The sequence below is a fragment of the Triticum dicoccoides genome, chromosome 5A, assembly GCF_002162155.2.
Source record: "Triticum dicoccoides isolate Atlit2015 ecotype Zavitan chromosome 5A, WEW_v2.0, whole genome shotgun sequence".
NCBI lineage: Eukaryota > Viridiplantae > Streptophyta > Magnoliopsida > Poales > Poaceae > Triticum > Triticum dicoccoides.
In genome coordinates this window covers 132,940,254-132,959,295 of record NC_041388.1, presented here as the reverse complement: position 1 = coordinate 132,959,295, position 19,042 = coordinate 132,940,254, and the positions used below count along the sequence as shown (strand labels likewise).

At 46.5% G+C, this 19,042-nt stretch overlaps 2 protein-coding genes across 3 annotated transcripts; one reads left to right on the top strand and one right to left on the bottom strand.

The window, feature by feature from the left end:
- The first annotated feature begins 515 nt into the window (after positions 1-515).
- On the top strand, positions 516-4,318 carry LOC119300277. Of its 2 annotated transcripts, none has more exons than XM_037577294.1 (5): positions 516-695; positions 780-1,058; positions 1,734-2,742; positions 3,034-3,182; positions 3,868-4,318. In XM_037577294.1, the coding sequence occupies exons 2-5, from the start codon at positions 835-837 to the stop codon at positions 3,962-3,964; spliced, it is 1,479 nt and encodes a 492-aa protein (XP_037433191.1). In that variant the 5' UTR covers positions 516-695; positions 780-834; the 3' UTR covers positions 3,965-4,318. The 2 variants fall into 2 exon arrangements, with proteins under 2 accessions (XP_037433191.1, XP_037433192.1); XM_037577295.1 differs by having other exon boundaries at positions 516-700.
- A 1,617-nt stretch (positions 4,319-5,935) lies between these two features.
- On the bottom strand, positions 5,936-7,772 carry LOC119300274 (pentatricopeptide repeat-containing protein At4g02820, mitochondrial-like). Its single transcript, XM_037577292.1, has 2 exons — positions 7,480-7,772; positions 5,936-7,368 (listed from the first exon to the last, which is right to left on the bottom strand). Exons 1-2 carry the CDS (start codon positions 7,750-7,752, stop codon positions 6,109-6,111), a joined length of 1,533 nt encoding a protein of 510 aa, XP_037433189.1. The 5' UTR covers positions 7,753-7,772; the 3' UTR covers positions 5,936-6,108.
- Positions 7,773-19,042: the final 11,270 nt, after the last annotated feature.

The following is a 19,042-nucleotide window of genomic DNA, read 5'->3' as shown; positions in this document are numbered from 1 at the left end:
GACCCCCTACCCGAGATCCGCCGGTTTTGACACCGACAGCGAGGAACATGACCGCGAGAGCAGCGGGGAGACGAGGCGGCGCCGATTGGGCGGCCGACGCATGGAAAACGTTGCCAAGGGCTGTGGCGGCTCCATGGCGGCGTTTGAGGGGCGCAATGAGGCGAGACGGCGCGGGGTTGGAGGGATTGGCGGCGGCGATGATGCAGAGGGGTGGCGCAGAAGGGGAGGAAGTTTTCCTCCCGTCAAATCGCTCGTTGGACAGAGGGAGGGGCAAAACGGAAAGGAGGGACCGGATGCTGGCCAAAATATGAAGGTCACCGCGAAAAAAAAATGTGCCATGCCGATATACGGGACCTGGTTGGGTTGATTTTTCATTTCGGTCCTGTATATTGGCGGTTATTTTGCGAGATGTGAGATATAGTACACTGGAGTTTTTTTACTGCTAGAGACGCCGGGGAAAACCTAGGACGAGGATTGAGGAGGCGAGATCCTGGACCGCGACCGTCCCGTCCCCTCCTAAAACCCCAATCTTGTCGGGTTACGCGCCCTCATTTCTATTCCCCTCCCCCTCCTCCGCCGGCGCCTCCTCCTCCGCCTCCCTCCTTCCCATCCCACGGCGCACAAAACCCTCGACACCCTCATTTCTCCCGGCCTCCTTCCGTTCCGCCCGCGCCCCCACTTTGTCGCTTCTCTGGGTGGGGTGGTGTCGCGTTTCTTCCTCTTCCCCCCTTTCTCTGGTGGTGGCTCCTCCGGTTCTCATGTGCCTTGTTTCGCCGCAGGTGCGGGCGGTGTGTGCGCCTAGGGCGGTGGTCATTTTTGCTGTCTGCGAGGAGGATGCAGGCCACCGGGAGCGTGACCTGGGTCGTCGGCGCCCAGGCGTCCGTCTTGGGGAGATGCAGCGGCGGGGTGCCCTACCCTTCGTCGTCGTCTTCTGTTTCCTCTGGTAGGTCCCAGGGGCTCGGCACGGTGCGGTGCTGCGTGCAGGCGCAGGAGAAGAAGCCACGGGTGAGGAAGACCAAGGAGGAGCGGAGGGAGATGGTCGAGTCCTTCGTTGACATGTACTGCCCCCATCTCTTTCCCTCTCGCCTCAGTTAATTGTAGTTTTGAATTCTCTGTGTGTAGGTCTGTACCGTCTACTCCCTCCGTCCGGAAATACTTGTCATAGAAATGGATACAAATAGGTGTATCTAGAACTAAAATACATCTAGATACATCCATTCCTTGGACAAGTATTTCCGGACGGAGGGAGTAATTAAGATGCTCATCCTTCTGATTGTTGGTGCTAAAATGAAGTTGCTAGTAGGATTTAGTTCACACGTTTGGTGCCCTCTGTTTGTTACTAGGATTTAGTTCACACGCTTTGCGATTGTTGGTAGTTTGTTTTACAACCTTTATAGGAAGTTTGCGTCGCAAGCCTACTTTTCTAGCGCATTGTTTCTTAGAATCATGATTTAACCTATATGTTCTATGATTCTGATTATGTTTTTTTCGCGGCGTGATCTAGACTATGATTTTATCCACTGTTTCTTATTTTTGCATTTTGGTTTATCTGATTGGAATGCGACGGTGTGGGAGTGTGTCTTTCTCTTGAGCCTCGTTTTGCACGAAGATTTTATAGAGGTTAAAGATATGAGCAAACCAGCTTTCCCCGTTTCATCATATGTGCTTTGTGCATGTCGAGTATTTCTTTTCCTCGTAGTAATCCAATTGGCGCTGCTGTCGTCTCATTTCAGGTATCGGGTTTCAAACAACGGGAAATTTCCTTCAGTCAATCTTACACACAAGGAAGTTGGAGGATCATATTATATAGTCCGTGAAATTATGAGAGATATCATCCAAGAGAACAGAGTTCTTGGCCCTGGTGACTTGAATGCTAAGACGTTGAGTTTTCAGGATTGCCCTGATTCTTCAGAATTATCAAATAGGCATGAATTGGGCCAAGACAACATAGAGATATTAGATATGTCTGATGGGTATCATGGCAACAAAGATTATGTGCTGGAAATGTCTGACAAGGATGAAGCATTTTCATTGCAAACGAACTTCATCAGCACTCAACAGTTACTGACCTCATCTGATATCTTGGAATCTGGTATTCTGAACAGTGTACTCCAAAATGGGAATGTAGCAGATGCAACATGCTTGGAGCCAAACCTTGAGAAACAAGACGAAGCCTTGCGTGGGAAACCAAGGGAGTCTCAGACTAATAGTTCTGAGATGCAAGCCCCATCTCTTGCTCATGTTTCTGATTTGCATAAGGAAATTGAGGTCACCAATGCAGGGGATGAGCATGAGGAAACAACCAGTAGCATCACTGATGAAGTCACTCTTTCCCCAGAACGTAGTGTTGTTTCTCAAACAAATGGTGCACTTCTACATGAGCATGTGACATCACCTGACGAATGTGGTGTCACAACTAATACTGCTGTTGATGAGGCTATTGTTTTCTCAGAAAATAATGGCGTTCTTCAGACAGATCAGATCCTTATACAGGAGCATGAGATAGTACCTGAAACATCAAGTATCGAGACAGAAGTTGTTCAGGTTGCAGATGGCCAATTTAGATCTGCAACACCTGCAACTCAAATGGATGCTTATACCTCGAATACAAGTGCAGCAACAATAGAATCAGCTGTGTCCATTGATCATCATGATGTGGTTGAGCGACCACTGCTTGGTGCCAGCCCTAACGAACAACGAAAGCCAGAAGATCTTGCCTCTCGACCAGCAATGGATACAAAGGTTAGTCCATAAGTCTATGCAGTTTTTTACAAGAATTTCACCATCTTTACTAAACTGTGCATAATCATGTGATAAGATTGTATGGTTGTATGTATCAATGTATCATAGCCTTTATGGAATCGCTTATCTTCCAGTGACCATTATCTCTCCTCTGACATTGTTGTGTTTACTGATTTATTCTATGTCCTCGAATGACACACTGTGTTTACTTTTGCTTGGACCATTTTTTCTTGTAATTTATTTGCTGCATATTTTGGTATGTCCAATTCATATTATTCTGCATCTTTTCAGGGTTTTCTGCAAAAGGAATACAACCACAACACGGTAGAGAAAGATGTAAGTGAAATCAAGAAATCGGTATCTGGCATCACAGAAGAAGAGCGTGAGGCAAGCAAGGCTAATCATGAACATGGGATAAGTGCGACAACAACGATCGGCAGGCATGCACTTTGCATTCTGACATTGCGTTGCATGCTTACTGTTTATAATTTTCTGCATACATCGCAAAAGGCCATAACATATTAGGTAAGTAAAAAATAATAATCAAAATTCATCATGTTTCTCATCTTCCTGTACCTGTTAAAGCTATATTATGCATTTTGTTACATGGTTTACATCCTGTAGAGGTATTGTTTGAATCAGTGCACGTAATAATGTAAACTCATGTGAGGTTACCCTGCACATCTTAGCGCGAATTGAGGCAAAAGTGGAGCTTCGGAACAGTTATAGGTGATCAAGCTGCGAAATAGCATGCTAGTAGATACTCCATTGATAACTGCATTTGGCATTCTGTCAGCGGCACATGATGCAGTAGTTATGTGCATGCGCGAGATTTTTTGTGGGGTGGTTAGTTAGTGAAATGCTATATCGCATATTTACTGTCGGAGGAAAGAGATGTGGTGACTGCCAAGTGCAAGGAAAGGAAGAAGAAAAGCATAAAATCAGATTACTTGGGGTCAACCATGCCAAATCACATCTTGCTTACTTTCCCAGGAATGATTAACCCAGCTCAAAAAAAGGGGAATGGGATTAACCATGCCAAACGTTTAATAACTTACACTTTATATATTCAACAATGCATCATGACCTTTTGTCTCTCTCATGTTCTGCTTTAATGACCTGCAGGAGAACTGGGAAGGAACAGCAGAAGAAAGAGGACAACCTATTTTGGCTTATCGTAAGGGCATTTGTTGTTTCTATGTCCAAGTTGTGGGCAAAATGAGTGATGGGCGAAATGCATCTTCATCTGGTACTTCCTGGGATGTCTTCCTGCCTACTAGGAAACGAGAAGCGCTTTGCGGAGCTCCAATCTCCCTGATGCATATAGATGTTCTTCTTGCGCAGCACTTTGGGTGTTTTGTTATGCTTGGTTTAGTTTATAGCCTATTTTTGTAGCTCAGATGTATCTTTTGGTCAACTTGCTCTGCTTTGTCAAGTTGACACTGCCAACTCTAGAGAAGTACTCAGGAGTTTCTTATTTTGTAGGAGTAAGATCTGTCTTGAGCTCTGAAAGCAACAGTTCGTACATTCTCTGATTTAATCGAGCATGAATGATTTCCTGTTGACTTTTCTGCAATTATGGAAGCTTGTTCCTTTAGTCACAGCAGAGCAGCATTTAGCAACCGCCTCAAATATATCCTTGTGACATATGAACCTATCCAGATTCGCACAACTTTTTGCTCTTGATACACAAAACCCATAGAGTATTTTAAGAACAGAAATGAACAAATTTCGTACTCCCTCTGTTCACTTTTATAAGACATTTAAGACAGCACATAAAACAGTTCAATTTCAGCTGTCCTAAATGACTTACAAAAGTGAATAGAGGGAGTACTTTACACTTGAATGTAAGGGTACTGCTCAGAGTTAAAACAGGGTCACTTTATACAAATATATAACTTATGTACAATTCCATTCATAACTAATCTTGCTGTGTTTGCTACTACCTCCGTAAAGAAATATAAGAGCATTTATAGATCACTAAAATAGTGATCTAAATGCTCTTATAGAGGGGGTACTTCGCTATAACTAAAGGATGACACATAGATCGGCTTATTTGGAGGAATGGAACCAACAACATGGGAGAAAATTGCAACATACAAATGGTATGGGTAGAACTAATGTAAATCCTATTTGGGGTAGGATTTGGAAATTATCTTGTCCGACAAAGGTGAAATTTTCCATTTGGCGTACTTTGCATGAAACTCTCCCGTGTTGTGTTACACTTGCTAATAGACATATGAAAGTTTTGCCCATCTGCCCATCATGTTTGAATGGACCAGAAGATACAGAACACGTGTTGTTTCTATATCAGAGGGCGAAAGAGGTTTGGAAAAAGCTGGGGTTGTATGAGATGGTTAGGAAAACTTGCGTTGTTGATCGTGCAAGCGATTGTATGAGATGGTTAGGAAAGCTTGCGTTGTTGATCGTGCGGGCGAGGCGGTACTTGAGTTTTTACTTCTTATGCCAGATCAAGATTTAGCTATTTTGGGCCTTCAGAATGCACGTGAACTGATTGCTATAACAACTTGGTATTTATGGTGGGATACACGTAAGCTGGTTCATGAAGAAAAGTCTCAAGATGCGTACCAAACTTCGATGGGGGCTCGTGCTATAATAGCAAACTATGTTAATGCCCACTCTTCGAAGGTAATTAGTAAAACTGGGGGATGTAGCAGACCTCTTATAGGTTTTGTTAAGCTGAATGTTTGATGCTTCTTTCAATCATGGTCTGCTTAGAGGCACAACGGGGGCTGTTCTTAGGGATGATAAAGGAAGGTTCATTGTTGGTGGAAATTGGAAGATTGATTGATGTGCTCATGTTTTGACAGCAGAAACGTTGACCCTAAGATTTGGCTTATTACTTGCACAAAAGACGAGATGCAATCGTCTTGTTATTAACTCAGACAATATGAAAGTGATTGACACAATAAAGAATGGAGAACATTCCGCAGGAGCGGCGGCGGCAGTGTTTGATGATTGTTTTTTTATTCCGTGTGATTTCCCTCTTATTAGTTTTGAACATTGTAATAGGGAAGCAAATAAGGTTGCTCATGAACTTGCTAGGTTAGCGAAATTTTCTGTGACAAGGGATTGGTTTGAGGAGCCTATGTTTGAAATTGTATCTTTTCTTATTGACGATGTAACTATTATTTCCAATTAATAAAGTTGACGTTTTATTAAAAAAAAGGATGACACATAAAGACTGTTAATTATTCAACTCCAAGAACGGAAGCTACGTATTAGTTAAGTTTATGCCTGCCATCATTCTGCTTCAGATTTGTAAATCCAAATGAACCATGACAGGTCATATCAACAAGCATCACATCCTGGAGCGTCCAATCTAACACAGCCTATTATTACATCTCAAGACATTATTGTTGAAACTTCACCAATTGGGTACTTGCTAGTCGATTTCAACAATCTCCTAGTTTCGTCATCCATAGAGACCTTATCCTCGTCCATTCGTTCATCAATTATCAGAGGCATCATTTCAGCTTTAGCGTACGTGCGCAGGACTGAGTTATATATCTCAGTTGTGACATAGCCTGCATCTCTAAGCACAACGAGGAGCTCCTCTGCAGCTTCAATGTCACCTCTCTTCTCAATCTGCGAAAAAAGAGCCGCGACGAGTTGCGGGTTTGGCTCCCATTTCTCCAAGCTTGACAATGCTTTCTTAAGGCATTCCATAACTTTGGCCGTCCTCTCGTCGTTGCCAAGGTAACCCCAAACGAATAACTCCCAAGTGCTATAGCTGGGCTTGACTCCTTTCTGCACAATGTATTGAAGAAAACTCTCTGCCTTCTCCATGTTGCCATTCTTGATGTAAAATGAAAGGATGGTGTTTGGGATCCTTGAATCTTTTGTTCCTGACTCTGACTCCCATTCGCCGTAAACGCACTCTGCTGCTGCAATATCGCCAAACCTTGTAAGCGAAGTAAGCATGCACTTGTACTCGGCGTCACTGAACTTCCTGAAGGTTTGTCTCATCTTGCTCCACACCCTGTCCAAGTTACCTCTATCTGACAGGCTTGCGTACATGGTGAGTAGTGATGAGTAGGCGGCTCGCTCCTTCCTGGAGGCCCTCTTCTCCATCTCCACAAGCGCATCCCGGCCTTTGACATGAAGACCGGCATTGATGTAAATGCTGGCCAGCAGGCTGAAGGTCATCCAGTCAGGGACCACCCTGTCATCTTTCATGAGATCAAAGACCTTCTCCGCGCTTTTCACGCTGTTGTTCCTGGAGCAGTAGGTGAGCCATATGTTGTACGTGACCAGGTCTGGGATGGTGTACCTCCTGAGCTCCTTGATCATCTCGGGCACCTTCTCCAGCTCGCCGGTCGACATGTAGAGCGACATCATGTGGTTGAATGGGAGTGCGCAGGTGAGGTACCCTGCGCCAGCCATCTCCTTGAGCATGGCCTCGGCCTTGTCCCGGGCGCCGTGCTGCACGTAGGCGTGCAGGAGGGAGTTGCAGGTGGACGGCCCCTTGGCCCGCTCGGGGACGTCCTCGAAGAACTTTTCGGCGCTGGCCAGGCCCCGCACCTTGGCGACGAGGTCGAGGTGGACGGCGTGGTCCCCCGGCAGCAGCCTGATCTCCGGCTGCGTCCTCATCCACTCGCAAATCTGCATTCGTGGCGGGGCGGGGCGGGGTCAAGTCGACAGGCAATACGGCAAACAGTTGGCGGGCGGGCGCGCGCTGCTAGGTGCAACGCGTTGGCAATGGCGCGCGCGTACCTCGAGGGCGTGCTTGAAGCGGCGGTACTTGCGGAGCTCGCGGACGACGCGGTTGAGCTGGTACTTGTGCACCGCCCGGCCTTCCTCCGCCCATCGGCGCAGCACCACCACCGCGCTCCGCTTCGGGTAGATGAGCTTCAGCAGACGCTTGCCCAGCGTGTCCCCGCCCCCGCCGGAACTCGACCCTCCAGTTCCTCCTGTTGACGCCGCCGGGGCGGAGGCGGACAGCAGCCTCGCGTAGCCGGCGGCGGCCGCTAGTCGGCGGGAGAGCATCGCTTCGCAATATAGGGAGAAAAAAAAAATGTCCTGTTCGCTTGGAACTAACGGGCTAGCGAATATAGGGAGAAAAAAAAAGTCTAATTCTCAGGCCTGGTACTGGGAGGCCCATCGCAGGCCCACATAGAAAAAGGGTGCTTTGTAGTGTCTGAATCAGGATCATGAATCTCCACATGAAGGATTATCAACAAAAAGAAGTGCGTGAACACGATAAAATTTCACAAATCCTACCTAGTAGGCGCAAAAATGACGGTGAAAAAAATCTCATAATTTGGACTCATCAGGATCATACACACGGTAACCAACAACAATCTCTAGTAGTGTGCTTGCACAGCCAGCTCCTGAGCTAGAGCACTCTATGGGGTTTGCCATGGCGACAAACTCAACACCCTAGCCTTGTTGTCCAGCAGGTGGCTCAAAGCTGCCATGAGAGCCTCATCGCTGAATCCACCTTGCTCCATGACGGCGTTGTCCAGGTCAGCGTGGACGTCGATGGACTTGCTCTCCCTAATGGCGGTTGCCACCTCCTTCACGGCCTCAGTCATGCTGGTGAAGACACTGATCTCCTCCTTCATTAGGCCGCCCCTCTTCCTCTTCCTATCGACCACAGGGACATTCTCAAAATGGCTTGTTAGAGCCATCAATGACTGCCTCTACGTCCTGGGTGCCTGGGAACTCCGCATGGGCGAATCGAGAGGCTCACCGGAGCCCATGGCATGCTTACTGGCTGCCAGCCCGAAGGAGAAGACATGTTGCATCTAGTTATAGTTCTGGATGGGTGTGTTGAGGAACTCAACGTCTTTGGGGTGGTCCCAAGAAAGAAGCACAAAAGTTGTTAGTTACGAGTAGGCAATGGTTGTCGGTGTGAAAAATAAGGGGCAGTGAGCTAACCGTGACATGGCCGATGTGCTCTGCCTCCAGAACGATCGAGCAAGTGTTCTAACCCCATGAAGTGCCTGTAAGGTCTTTGAGCTTGGAGCTCATCGAGGGGGGCTGGGAGTCCTCGACGTAGGACGCATCGAACTGGCTGTCGGACAGGACAAGGGCCTGACTAAGATCTTGCATGCGTGGTCATGTCCTACAATCCTAGCACATATTGATAACAAGCATAACACATTGTCAAGCCCGTGGGACAGGGGGTACCCATGCCCGTCTGCCTGCGGCCCAAGGCATGGCGCCTGGCGTGGGCCCAACACGGCCCATCTTCGGGACTTCACGAGCAGGATCCTCGCGAAGCCCCCCCGCCTCACGAGGTGGGCATCGGCAAGCATCACCAGGAGCTCCCCGAGGGCCTCGCACCGGGTGGCCTCCTGATACGTCTCCAACGTATTTATAATTTTTGATTGTTCCATGCCGTTATATTATCATTCTTGGATGTTTTACAATTATTTTATAGCAACTTTATATTATTTTTTATGACTGGCCTATTGACATAGTGCCCAGTGCCAGTTGCTATTTTTTGCTTGTTTTTACTTCACAGAAAATCAAATAATAAATGGATTCCAAATGCAGCAAAACATTTTGGAGAATTTTTCTAGACCAGAAGACATAGGATGGACCAAAGAAGTACCGCAGGGGTGCCCCGAGGGGGGCACAACCCACCTGGGCGCGCCTGGGGGCCCAGGTGCTCCCTGGTGGGTTGTGCCCACCTCGGTGGCCTCTCGCACCGCCTCTTTGCTTTATAAATACCCCAATATCCCAAAAACCCTAGGGGAGTCGACGAAACACAATTCCAGCCGCCGCAAGTTCCAGAAACCACAGATCCAATCTAGACACCATCACGGAGGGGTTCATCATCCTCATTGGTGCCTCTCCGATGATGCGTGATTAGTTCATTGTAGACCTACGGGTCTGTAGTTAGTAGCTAGATGGCTTCCTCTTGTCAGAATCGGGGCTCTGTAGACCCAAGATAGATTTGAACTCTGGAGTGCGTGCGAATAACTCAACCTCCATAGTCTGCCAACACGTCGATCCCTTGGCCTAGATCGATGAACTAGAATGGAAAGAGACACAACGGTTTACCCAAGTTTGGGCCACCTTGCGGTGTAATACCCTAGTCCTGCTTTGTGGTGGATTATCCTCGAGGTGGGCTGAGGATGAACTGGTACAGAGGAAGAACAACCCCAGGAGGTGTGTTCTTATGCTTGTGTGAGCTGGTGAGGGTGCGGATGGTCTGAATGACCGTCCCCTTTTATGGTGGTGGCTAGGCTATATTTATAGTGGCCTTGGTCCTCTTTCCCAAAACGAAGGCAGGAAGGGATCCCACAACGACCAAATTCAATGGGAGACAACTAGTACATCTTATCCTGATGAAAGGTGGTCTTTGCCTGCAAAGCTTCTGGTTGTGACACCGTGGTGGGCTCGGCAATGACCTCCGTCCTGCCGTCCTAGCGGTCTTGGTCTCGTAGCACATAAATGGAAACATTTGGTTGATTCCTCGGGACTTCACGCCTGCGCTTGCCTCTTTAACACCAAAGAGGAAACCTGCTACACTGCGTCGCTGGCGCCCTCCTGGCCTTGGTCGTCATGGCTTGCGTCATCTTAGCCTCACGAGATGGGCGCCTGCATAGGAAACTCCGCTCCTCAGGAGCCATCCTAGGGAGGCCACTCCCTCTAGAGGTCTTGGTGAAGGAAATATGCCCTAGAGGCAATAATAAAGTTGTTATTTATATTTTCTTATGTCATGATTGTTGGAAATATGCCCTAGAGGCAATAATAAATTGATTATTATTATATTTCCTTGTTCATGATAATCGTTTATTATCCATGCTAGAATTGTATTGATAGGAAACTCAGATACATGTGTGGATACATAGACAACACCATGTCCCTAGTAAGCCTCTAGTTGACTAGCTCGTTAATCAATAGATGGTTACGGTTTCCTGACCATGGACATTGGATGTCGTTGATAACGGGATCACATCATTAGGAGAATGATGTGATGGACAAGACCCAATCCTAAGCCTAGCACAAGATCATGTAGTTCGTATGCTAAAGCTTTTCTAATGTCAAGTATCATTTCCTTAGACCATGAGATTGTGCAACTCCCGGATACCGTAGGAGTGCTTTGGGTGTGCCAAACGTCACAACGTAACTGGGTGGCTATAAAGGTACACTACGGGTATCTCTGAAAGTGTCTGTTGGGTTGGCACGAATCGAGATTGGGATTTTGTCACTCCGTGTAAACGGAGAGGTATCTCTGGGCCCACTCGATAGGACATCATCATAATGTGCACAATGTGACCAAGGGGTTGATCACGGGATGATGTGTTACGGAACAAGTAAAGAGACTTGCCGGTAACGAGATTGAACAAGGTATCGGTATACCGATGATCGAATCTCGGGCAAGTACCATACCGCTAGACAAAGGGAATTGTATACGGGATCGATTGAGTCCTTGACATCGTGGTTCATCCGGTGAGATCATCGTGGAACATGTGGGAGCCAACATGGGTATCCAGATCCCGCTGTTGGTTATTGACCGGAGAACGTCTCGGTCATGTCTGCATGTCTCCCGAACCCGTAGGGTCTACACACTTAAGGTTCGATGACGCTAGGGTTATAAAGGAAGCTTGTATGTGGTTACCGAATGTTGTTCGGAGTCCCGGATGAGATCCCGGACGTCACGAGGAGTTCCGGAATGGTCCGGAGGTAAATATTTATATATAGGAAGTCCTGTTTCGGCCATCGGGACAAGTTTCGGGGTCATCGGTATTGTACTGGAACCACCGGAAGGGTCCCGGGGGCCCACCAGGTGGGGCCACCTGCCCCGGGGGGCCACATGGGCTGTAGGGGGTGCGCCTTGGCCTACATGGGCCAAGGGCACCAGCCCCTAGAGGCCCATGCGCCAAGATATAGGAAAAAGGGGAGAGTCCTAAAGGGGGAAGGCACCTCCGAGGTGCCTTGGGGAGGATGGACTCCTCCCCCCCTCTTAGCCGCACCCCTTCCTTGGAGGAGGGGGCAAGGCTGCGCCTCCCCCCTCTCCCCTGCCCCTATATATAGTGGAGGGGAGGGAGGGCATCCATACCTGAGCCCTTGGCGCCTCCCTCCCTCCCGTGACACCTCCTCCTCTCCCGTAGGTGCTTGGCGAAGCCCTGCAGGATTGCCACGCTCCTCCATCACCACCACGCTGTTGTGCTGCTGCTGGATGGAGTCTTCCTCAACCTCTCCCTCTCTCCTTGCTGGATCAAGGCGTGGGAGACATCGTCGAGCTGTACGTGTGTTGAACGCGGAGGTGCCGTCCGTTCGGCACTAGGATCATCGGTGATCTGAATCACGACGAGTACGACTCCATCAACACCGTTCACTTGAACGCTTCCGCTTAGCGATCTACAAGGGTATGTAGATGCACTCTCCTTTCTACTCGTTGCTGGTCTCTCCATAGATAGATCTTGGTGATACGTAGGAAATTTTTTGAATTTCTGCTACGTTCTCCAACAGTGGCATCATGAGCTAGGTCTATTGCGTAGATTCTTTGCACGAGTAGAACACAAAGTAGTTGTGGGCGTCGATATTGTTCAATATGCTTGCCGTTACTAGTCTTATCTTGATTCGGCGGCATCGTGGGATGAAGCGGCCCGGACCAACCTTACACGTACGCTTACGTGAGACCGGTTCCACCGACAAACATGCACTAGTTGCATAAGGTGGCTGGCGGGTGTCTGTCTCTCCCACTTTAGTCGGATCGGATTCGATGAAAAGGGTCCTTATGAAGGGTAAATTGCAATTGGCATATCACGTTGTGGTTCATGCGTAGGTAAGAAACGTTCTTGCTAGAAACCCATAGCAGCCACGTAAAACATGCAAACAACAATTAGAGGACGTCTAACTTGTTTTTGCAGGGTATGCTATGTGATGTGATATGGCCAAAAAGGATGTGATGAATGATATATGTGATGTATGAGATTGATCATGTTCTTGTAATAGGAATCACGACTTGCATGTCGATGAGTATGACAACCGGCAGGAGCCATAGGAGTTGTCTTTATTTATTTGTGACCTGCGTGTCAACTTAAACGTCATGTAATTACTTTACTTTATTGCTAACCGTTAGCCATAGTAGTAGAAGTAATAGTTGGCGAGGCAACTTCATGAAGACACGATGATGGAGATCATGATGATGGAGATCATGGTGTCATGCCGATGACGATGATGATCATGGAGCCCCGAAGATGGAGATCAAAAGGAGCAAAGTGATGATGGCCATATCATGTCACTATTTGATTGCATGTGATGTTTATCATGTTTATACATCTTATTTGCTTAGAACGACGGTAGTAAATAAGATGATCCCTTACAACAATTTCAAGAAGTGTTCTCCCCTAACTGTGCACCGTTGCGACAGTTCGCTGTTTCAAAACATCACGTGATGATCGGGTGTTTTATTCAGACGTTCAAATACAACGGGTGTTGACGAGCCTAGCATGTACAGACATGGCCCCGGAACACACACGAAACACTTAGGGTTAACTTGACGAGCCTAGCATGTACAGACATGGCCTCGGAACACGGAGACTGAAAGGTCGAGCATGAGTCGTATAGAAGATACGATCAACATGAAGATATTCACCGATGATGACTAGTCCGTCTCACGTGATGATCGGACACGGCCTAGTTTGACTCGGATCATGTAATCACTTAGATGACTAGAGGGATGTCTCTCTGAGTGGGAGTTCATAAGATGAACTTAATTATCCTGAACATAGTCAAAAGGTTTTTGCAAATTATGTCGTAGCTCACGCTATAGTTCTACTGTTTAGATATGTTCCTAGAGAAAGTTTAGTTGAAAGTTGATAGTAGCAATTATGCGGACTAGGTCCGTAAACTGAGGATTGTCCTCATTGCTTCATAGAAGGCTTATGTCCTTAATGCACCGCTCAGTGTGCTGAACCCCAAACATCGTTTGTGGATGTTGCGAACATCTGACATACACGTTTTGATAACTACGTGATAGTTCAGTTAAACGGTTTAGAGTTGAGGCACCAAAGACGTTTTTGAAACATCGCGAAACATATGAGATGTTTTGAGGGCTGAAATTGGGATTTCAGACTCGTGCCCATGTCAAGAGGTATAAGACCTCCGATGACTTTCTTAACCTGCAAACTAAGGAGAAAAGCTCAATTGTTGAGCTTGTGCTCAGATTGTCTGAGTACAACAATCATTTGAATCGAGTGGGAGTTGATCTTCTAGATAAGACAGTGATGGTTCTCCAAAGTCATTGCCACCAAGCTGTTAGAGCTTCGTGATGAACTATAACAAATCAGGGATAGATATGATGATCCTTGAGGTATTCGCGATGTTTGACACTGCGAAAGTAGAAATCAAGAAGGAGCATCAATTGCTGATGGTTGGTGAAACCACTAGTTTCAAGAAGGGCAAGGGCAAGAAGGGATACTTCATGAAACGGCAAATCAGCTGCTGCTCTAGTGAAGAAACCCAAGGTAAAACCCAAACCCGAGACTAAGTGCTTCTGTAATAAGGGGAACAACCACTAGAGCAGAATTACCCTAGATACTTGGTAGATAAGAAGGCTGGCAAGGTCGATAGAAGTATATTGGATATACATTGTGTTAATGTGTACTTTGCTAGTACTCCTAGTAGCACCAGGGTATTAGATACCGGTTCGGTTGCTAAGTGTTAGTAACTCGAAACAAAAGGCTACGGAATAAACGGAGACTAGCTAAAGGTGAGCTGACGATATGTGTTGGAAGTTTTTCCAAGCTTGATATGATCAAGCATCGCACACTCCCTCTACCAAAGAGATTGGTGTTAAACCTAAATAATTGTTATTTGGTGTTTGCGTTGAGCATAGACATGATTGGATTACGTCTATCGCAATACGGTTATTCATTTAAGGAGAATAATGGTTACTCTGTTTATTTGAATAATACCTTCAATGGTCTTACACCTAAAATGAATGGTTTATTAAATCTCGATCGTAGTGATACACATGTTCATGCCAAAAGATAGTAATGATAGTACCACCTACTTGTGGCACTGCCACGTAAGTCATATCGGTATAAAACGCATGAAGAAGCTCCATATTGATGGATCTTTGGGCTCACTCGTTTTTTGAAAAGTTTGAGACATGCGAACCATGTCTATTGGTGTATATGCATGAAGAAACTCCATGCAAATGGACCGTTTTGACTCACTTGATTTTGAATCACTTGGGACATGCAAATCATACCACATGGGCAAGATGACTGAAAAGCCTCGTTTTCAGTAAGATGGAAAAAGAAAGCAACTTGTTGGAAGTAACACATTTTGATGTGTGCAGTCCAATGAGTGCTGAGGCATGCAGTGAATATCGTTATGTTCTTACTTCACAGATGATTCGAGTAGATGTTGAGTATATTTACTTGATGAATCACGAGTCTGAATTATTGAAAGGTTCAAGTAATTTCAGTGTGAAGTTGAAAGATCGTCGTGACAAGAGGATAAAAGATCTATGATATGATCATAGAGATGATTATCTGAATCACGAGTTTGGCACAGAATTAAGACATTGTGGAAATTGTTTCGCAACTGATACAGCCTGGAACACCATAGTGTGATGGTGTGTCCAAACGTCATAGTTGCACCCTATTGGATATGGTGCATACCATGATGTCTCTTATCGAGTTACCACTATCGTTCATGGGTTAGGCATTAGAGACAACCACATTCACTTTAAATAGGGCACCACATAATTCCGTTGAGATGACACCGTATGAATTATGGTTTAGAGAAACCTAAGTTGTCGTTTCTTGAAAGTTTGGGGCTGCGACGCTTATGTGGAAAAGTTTCAGGATTGATAAGCTCGAACCCAAAGCGGATAAAATGCATCTTCATAGGACACCCAAAACAGTTGGGTATACCTCCTGTCTCAGATCCGAAAGCAATAAGGGATTGTTTCGAGAATCAGGTCCTTTCTCGAGGAAAAGTTTCTCTCGAAAGAATTGAGTGGGAGGATGGTGGAAACTTGATGAGGTTATTGAACCGTCTCTTCAACTAGTGTGTGGCAGGGCACAGAAAGTTGTTCCTGTGGCACCTACACCAATTGAAGTGGAAGCTTATGATAGTGATCATGAAGCTTCGGATCAAGTCACTAGCGAACCTCGTAGGACGACAAGGACACGTAGTACTTCAGAGTGGTAAGGTGATCCTGTCTTGGAAGTCATGTTGCTAGACAACAATGAACCTACGAGCTATGGAGAAGCGATGGTGGGCCCGGATTCCGATAAATGGCTCGAGGCCATGTAATCCGAGAGAGGATCCATGTATGAAAACAAAGTGTAGACTTTGGAAGAACTACTTGATGGTCGTAAGGCTGTTGAGTACAAATGGATTTTGAAAGGAAGACAGACAATGATGGTAAGTGTCACCATTGAGAAAGCTCGACTTGTCGTTAACATGTTTTTCGACAAGTTCAAGGAGTTGACTACGATGAGACTTTCTCACTCGTAGCGATGCTAAGAGTCTGTTGGAATTATATTAGCAATTACTGCATTATTTATGAAATCTTGCAGATAGGATGTCAAAACATTGTTTCCTCGACGATTCTTGAGGAAAGGTTGTATGTGATACAACCGGAAGGTTTTGTCTATCCTGAAATATGCTAATAAGTATGCAAAGCTCCAGCAATCCTTCTGAGGACTGGAGTGAGCATCTCGGAGTTGGAATGTATGCTTTGATGATGATCAAAGATTTTGGGTGTATACAAAGTTTATGAGAAACTTGTATTTCCAAAGAAGTGAGTGGGAGCACTATAGAATTTCCGATGAGTATATGTTGTTAACATATTGTTGATCAGAAATGACGTAGAATTTCTGGAAAGCATATAGGGTTATTTGGAAAGTGTTTTCAATGGAAAACCTGGATTAAGCTACTTGAACATTAAGCATCAAGATCTATAAGGATAGATCAAAACGCTTAATAGTACTTTCAAATGAGCACATGCCTTGACGTGATCTTGAAGGTGTTCAAGATGGATCAGTCAAAGAAGGAGTTCTTGCCTGAGTTGTAAGGTATGAATTTAAGACTTAAAGCTCGACCATGGCAGAATAGAGAGAAAGGAACGAAGGTCGTCCCCTATGCTTAAGACATAGGCTCTACAGTATGCTATGCTGTGTACCGCACCTGAAGTGTGCTTTACCATGAGTCAGTCAAGGGGTACAAGAGTGATCCAAGAATGGATCACAGGACAGCGGTCAAAGTTATCCTTAGTAACTAGTGGACTAAGGAATTTTCTCAATTATGGAGGTGGTAAAAGAGTTCGTCGTAAAGGGTTACGTCGATGCAAGCTTAACACCTATCCGGATAGCTCTGAGTAGAGATACCGGATACGTATAATGGAGCAACAATTTAGAATAGCTCCAAGTAGAACAGTTATTTGGAATAGCTCCAAATAGAACGTGGTAGCTGCATCTAGGAGATGACATAGAGATTTGTAAAGCACACACGGATCTGAAAGGTTCAGACTCGTTGACTATAACCTCTCTCACAAGCATAACATGATCAAACCCAGAACTCATCGAGTGTTAATCACATGGTAAATGTGAACTAGATTATTGACTCTAGTAAACTCTTTGGGTGTTAGTCACATGGGGATGTGACCTTGAGTGTTAATCACATATCGATGTGAACTAGATTATTGACTCTAGTGCAAGTGGGAGACTGTTGGAAATATGCCCTAGAGGCAATAATAAATTGATTATTATTATATTTCCTTGTTCATGATAATCGTTTATTATCCATGCTAGAATTGTATTGATAGGAAACTCAGATACATGTGTGGATACATAAACAACACCATGTCCCTAGTAAGCCTCTAGTTGACTAGCTCGTTAATCAATAGATGGTTACGGTTTCCTGACCATGGACATTGGATGTCGTTGATAACGGGATCACATCATTAGGAGAATGATGTGATGGAGAAGACCCAATCCTAAGCCTAGCACAAGATCATGTAGTTCGTATGCTAAAGCTTTTCTAATGTCAAGTATCATTTCCTTAGACCATGAGATTGTGCAACTCCCGGATACCGTAGGAGTGCTTTGGGTGTGCCAAACGTCACAACGTAACTGGGTGGCTATAAAGGTACACTACGGGTATCTCTGAAAGTGTCTGTTGGGTTGGCACGAATCGAGATTGGGATTTTGTCACTCCGTGTAAACGGAGAGGTATCTCTGGGCCCACTCGGTAGGACATCATCATAATGTGCACAATGTGACCAAGGGGTTGATCACGGGATGATGTGTTACGGAACGAGTAAAGAGACTTGTCGGCAATGAGATTGAACAAGGTATCGGTATACCGATGATCGAATCTCGGGCAAGTACCATACCGCTAGACAAAGGGAATTGTATACGGGATCGATTGAGTCCTTGACATCGTGGTTCATCCGATGAGATCATCGTGGAACATGTGGGAGCCAACATGGGTATCCAGATCCCGCTGTTGGTTATTGACCGGAGAACGTCTCGGTCATGTCTGCATGTCTCCCGAACCCGTAGGGTCTACACACTTAAGGTTCGATGACGCTAGGGTTATAAAGGAAGCTTGTATGTGGTTACCGAATGTTGTTCGGAGTCCCGGATGAGATCCCGGATGTCACGAGGAGTTCCGGAATGGTCCGGAGGTAAAGATTTATATATAGGAAGTCCTGTTTCGGCCATCGGGACAAGTTTCGGGGTCATCGGTATTGTACCGGGACCACCGGAAGGGTCCTGGGGGCCCACCGGGTGGGGCCACCTGCCCCGGGGGGCCACATGGGCTGTAGGGGGTGCGCCTTGGCCTACATGGGCCAAGGGCACCAGCCCCAAGAGGCCCATGCGCCTAGGGAACCCTAGAGGGAAGAGTCCTCAAGGGGGAAGGCACCTCCGAGGTGCCTTGGGGAGGATGGACTCCTCCCCCCCCTCTTGGCCGCACCCCTTTCTTGGAGTAAGGGGCAAGGCTGCGCCTCCCCCCTCTCCCTTGCCCCTATATATAGTGGAGGGGAGGGAGGGCATCCATACCTGAGCCCTTGGCGCCTCCCTCCCTCCCGTGACACCTCCTCCTCTCCCGTAGGTGCTTGGCGAAGCCCTGCAGGATTGCCACGCTCCTCCATCACCACCATGCCGTTGTGCTGCTGCTGGATGGAGTCTTCCTCAACCTCTCCCTCTCTCCTTGCTGGATCAAGGCGTGGGAGACATCGTCGAGCTGTACGTGTGTTGAACGCGGAGGTGCCGTCCGTTCGGCACTAGGATCATCGGTGATCTGAATCACGACGAGTACGACTCCATCAACCCCGTTCACTTGAACGCTT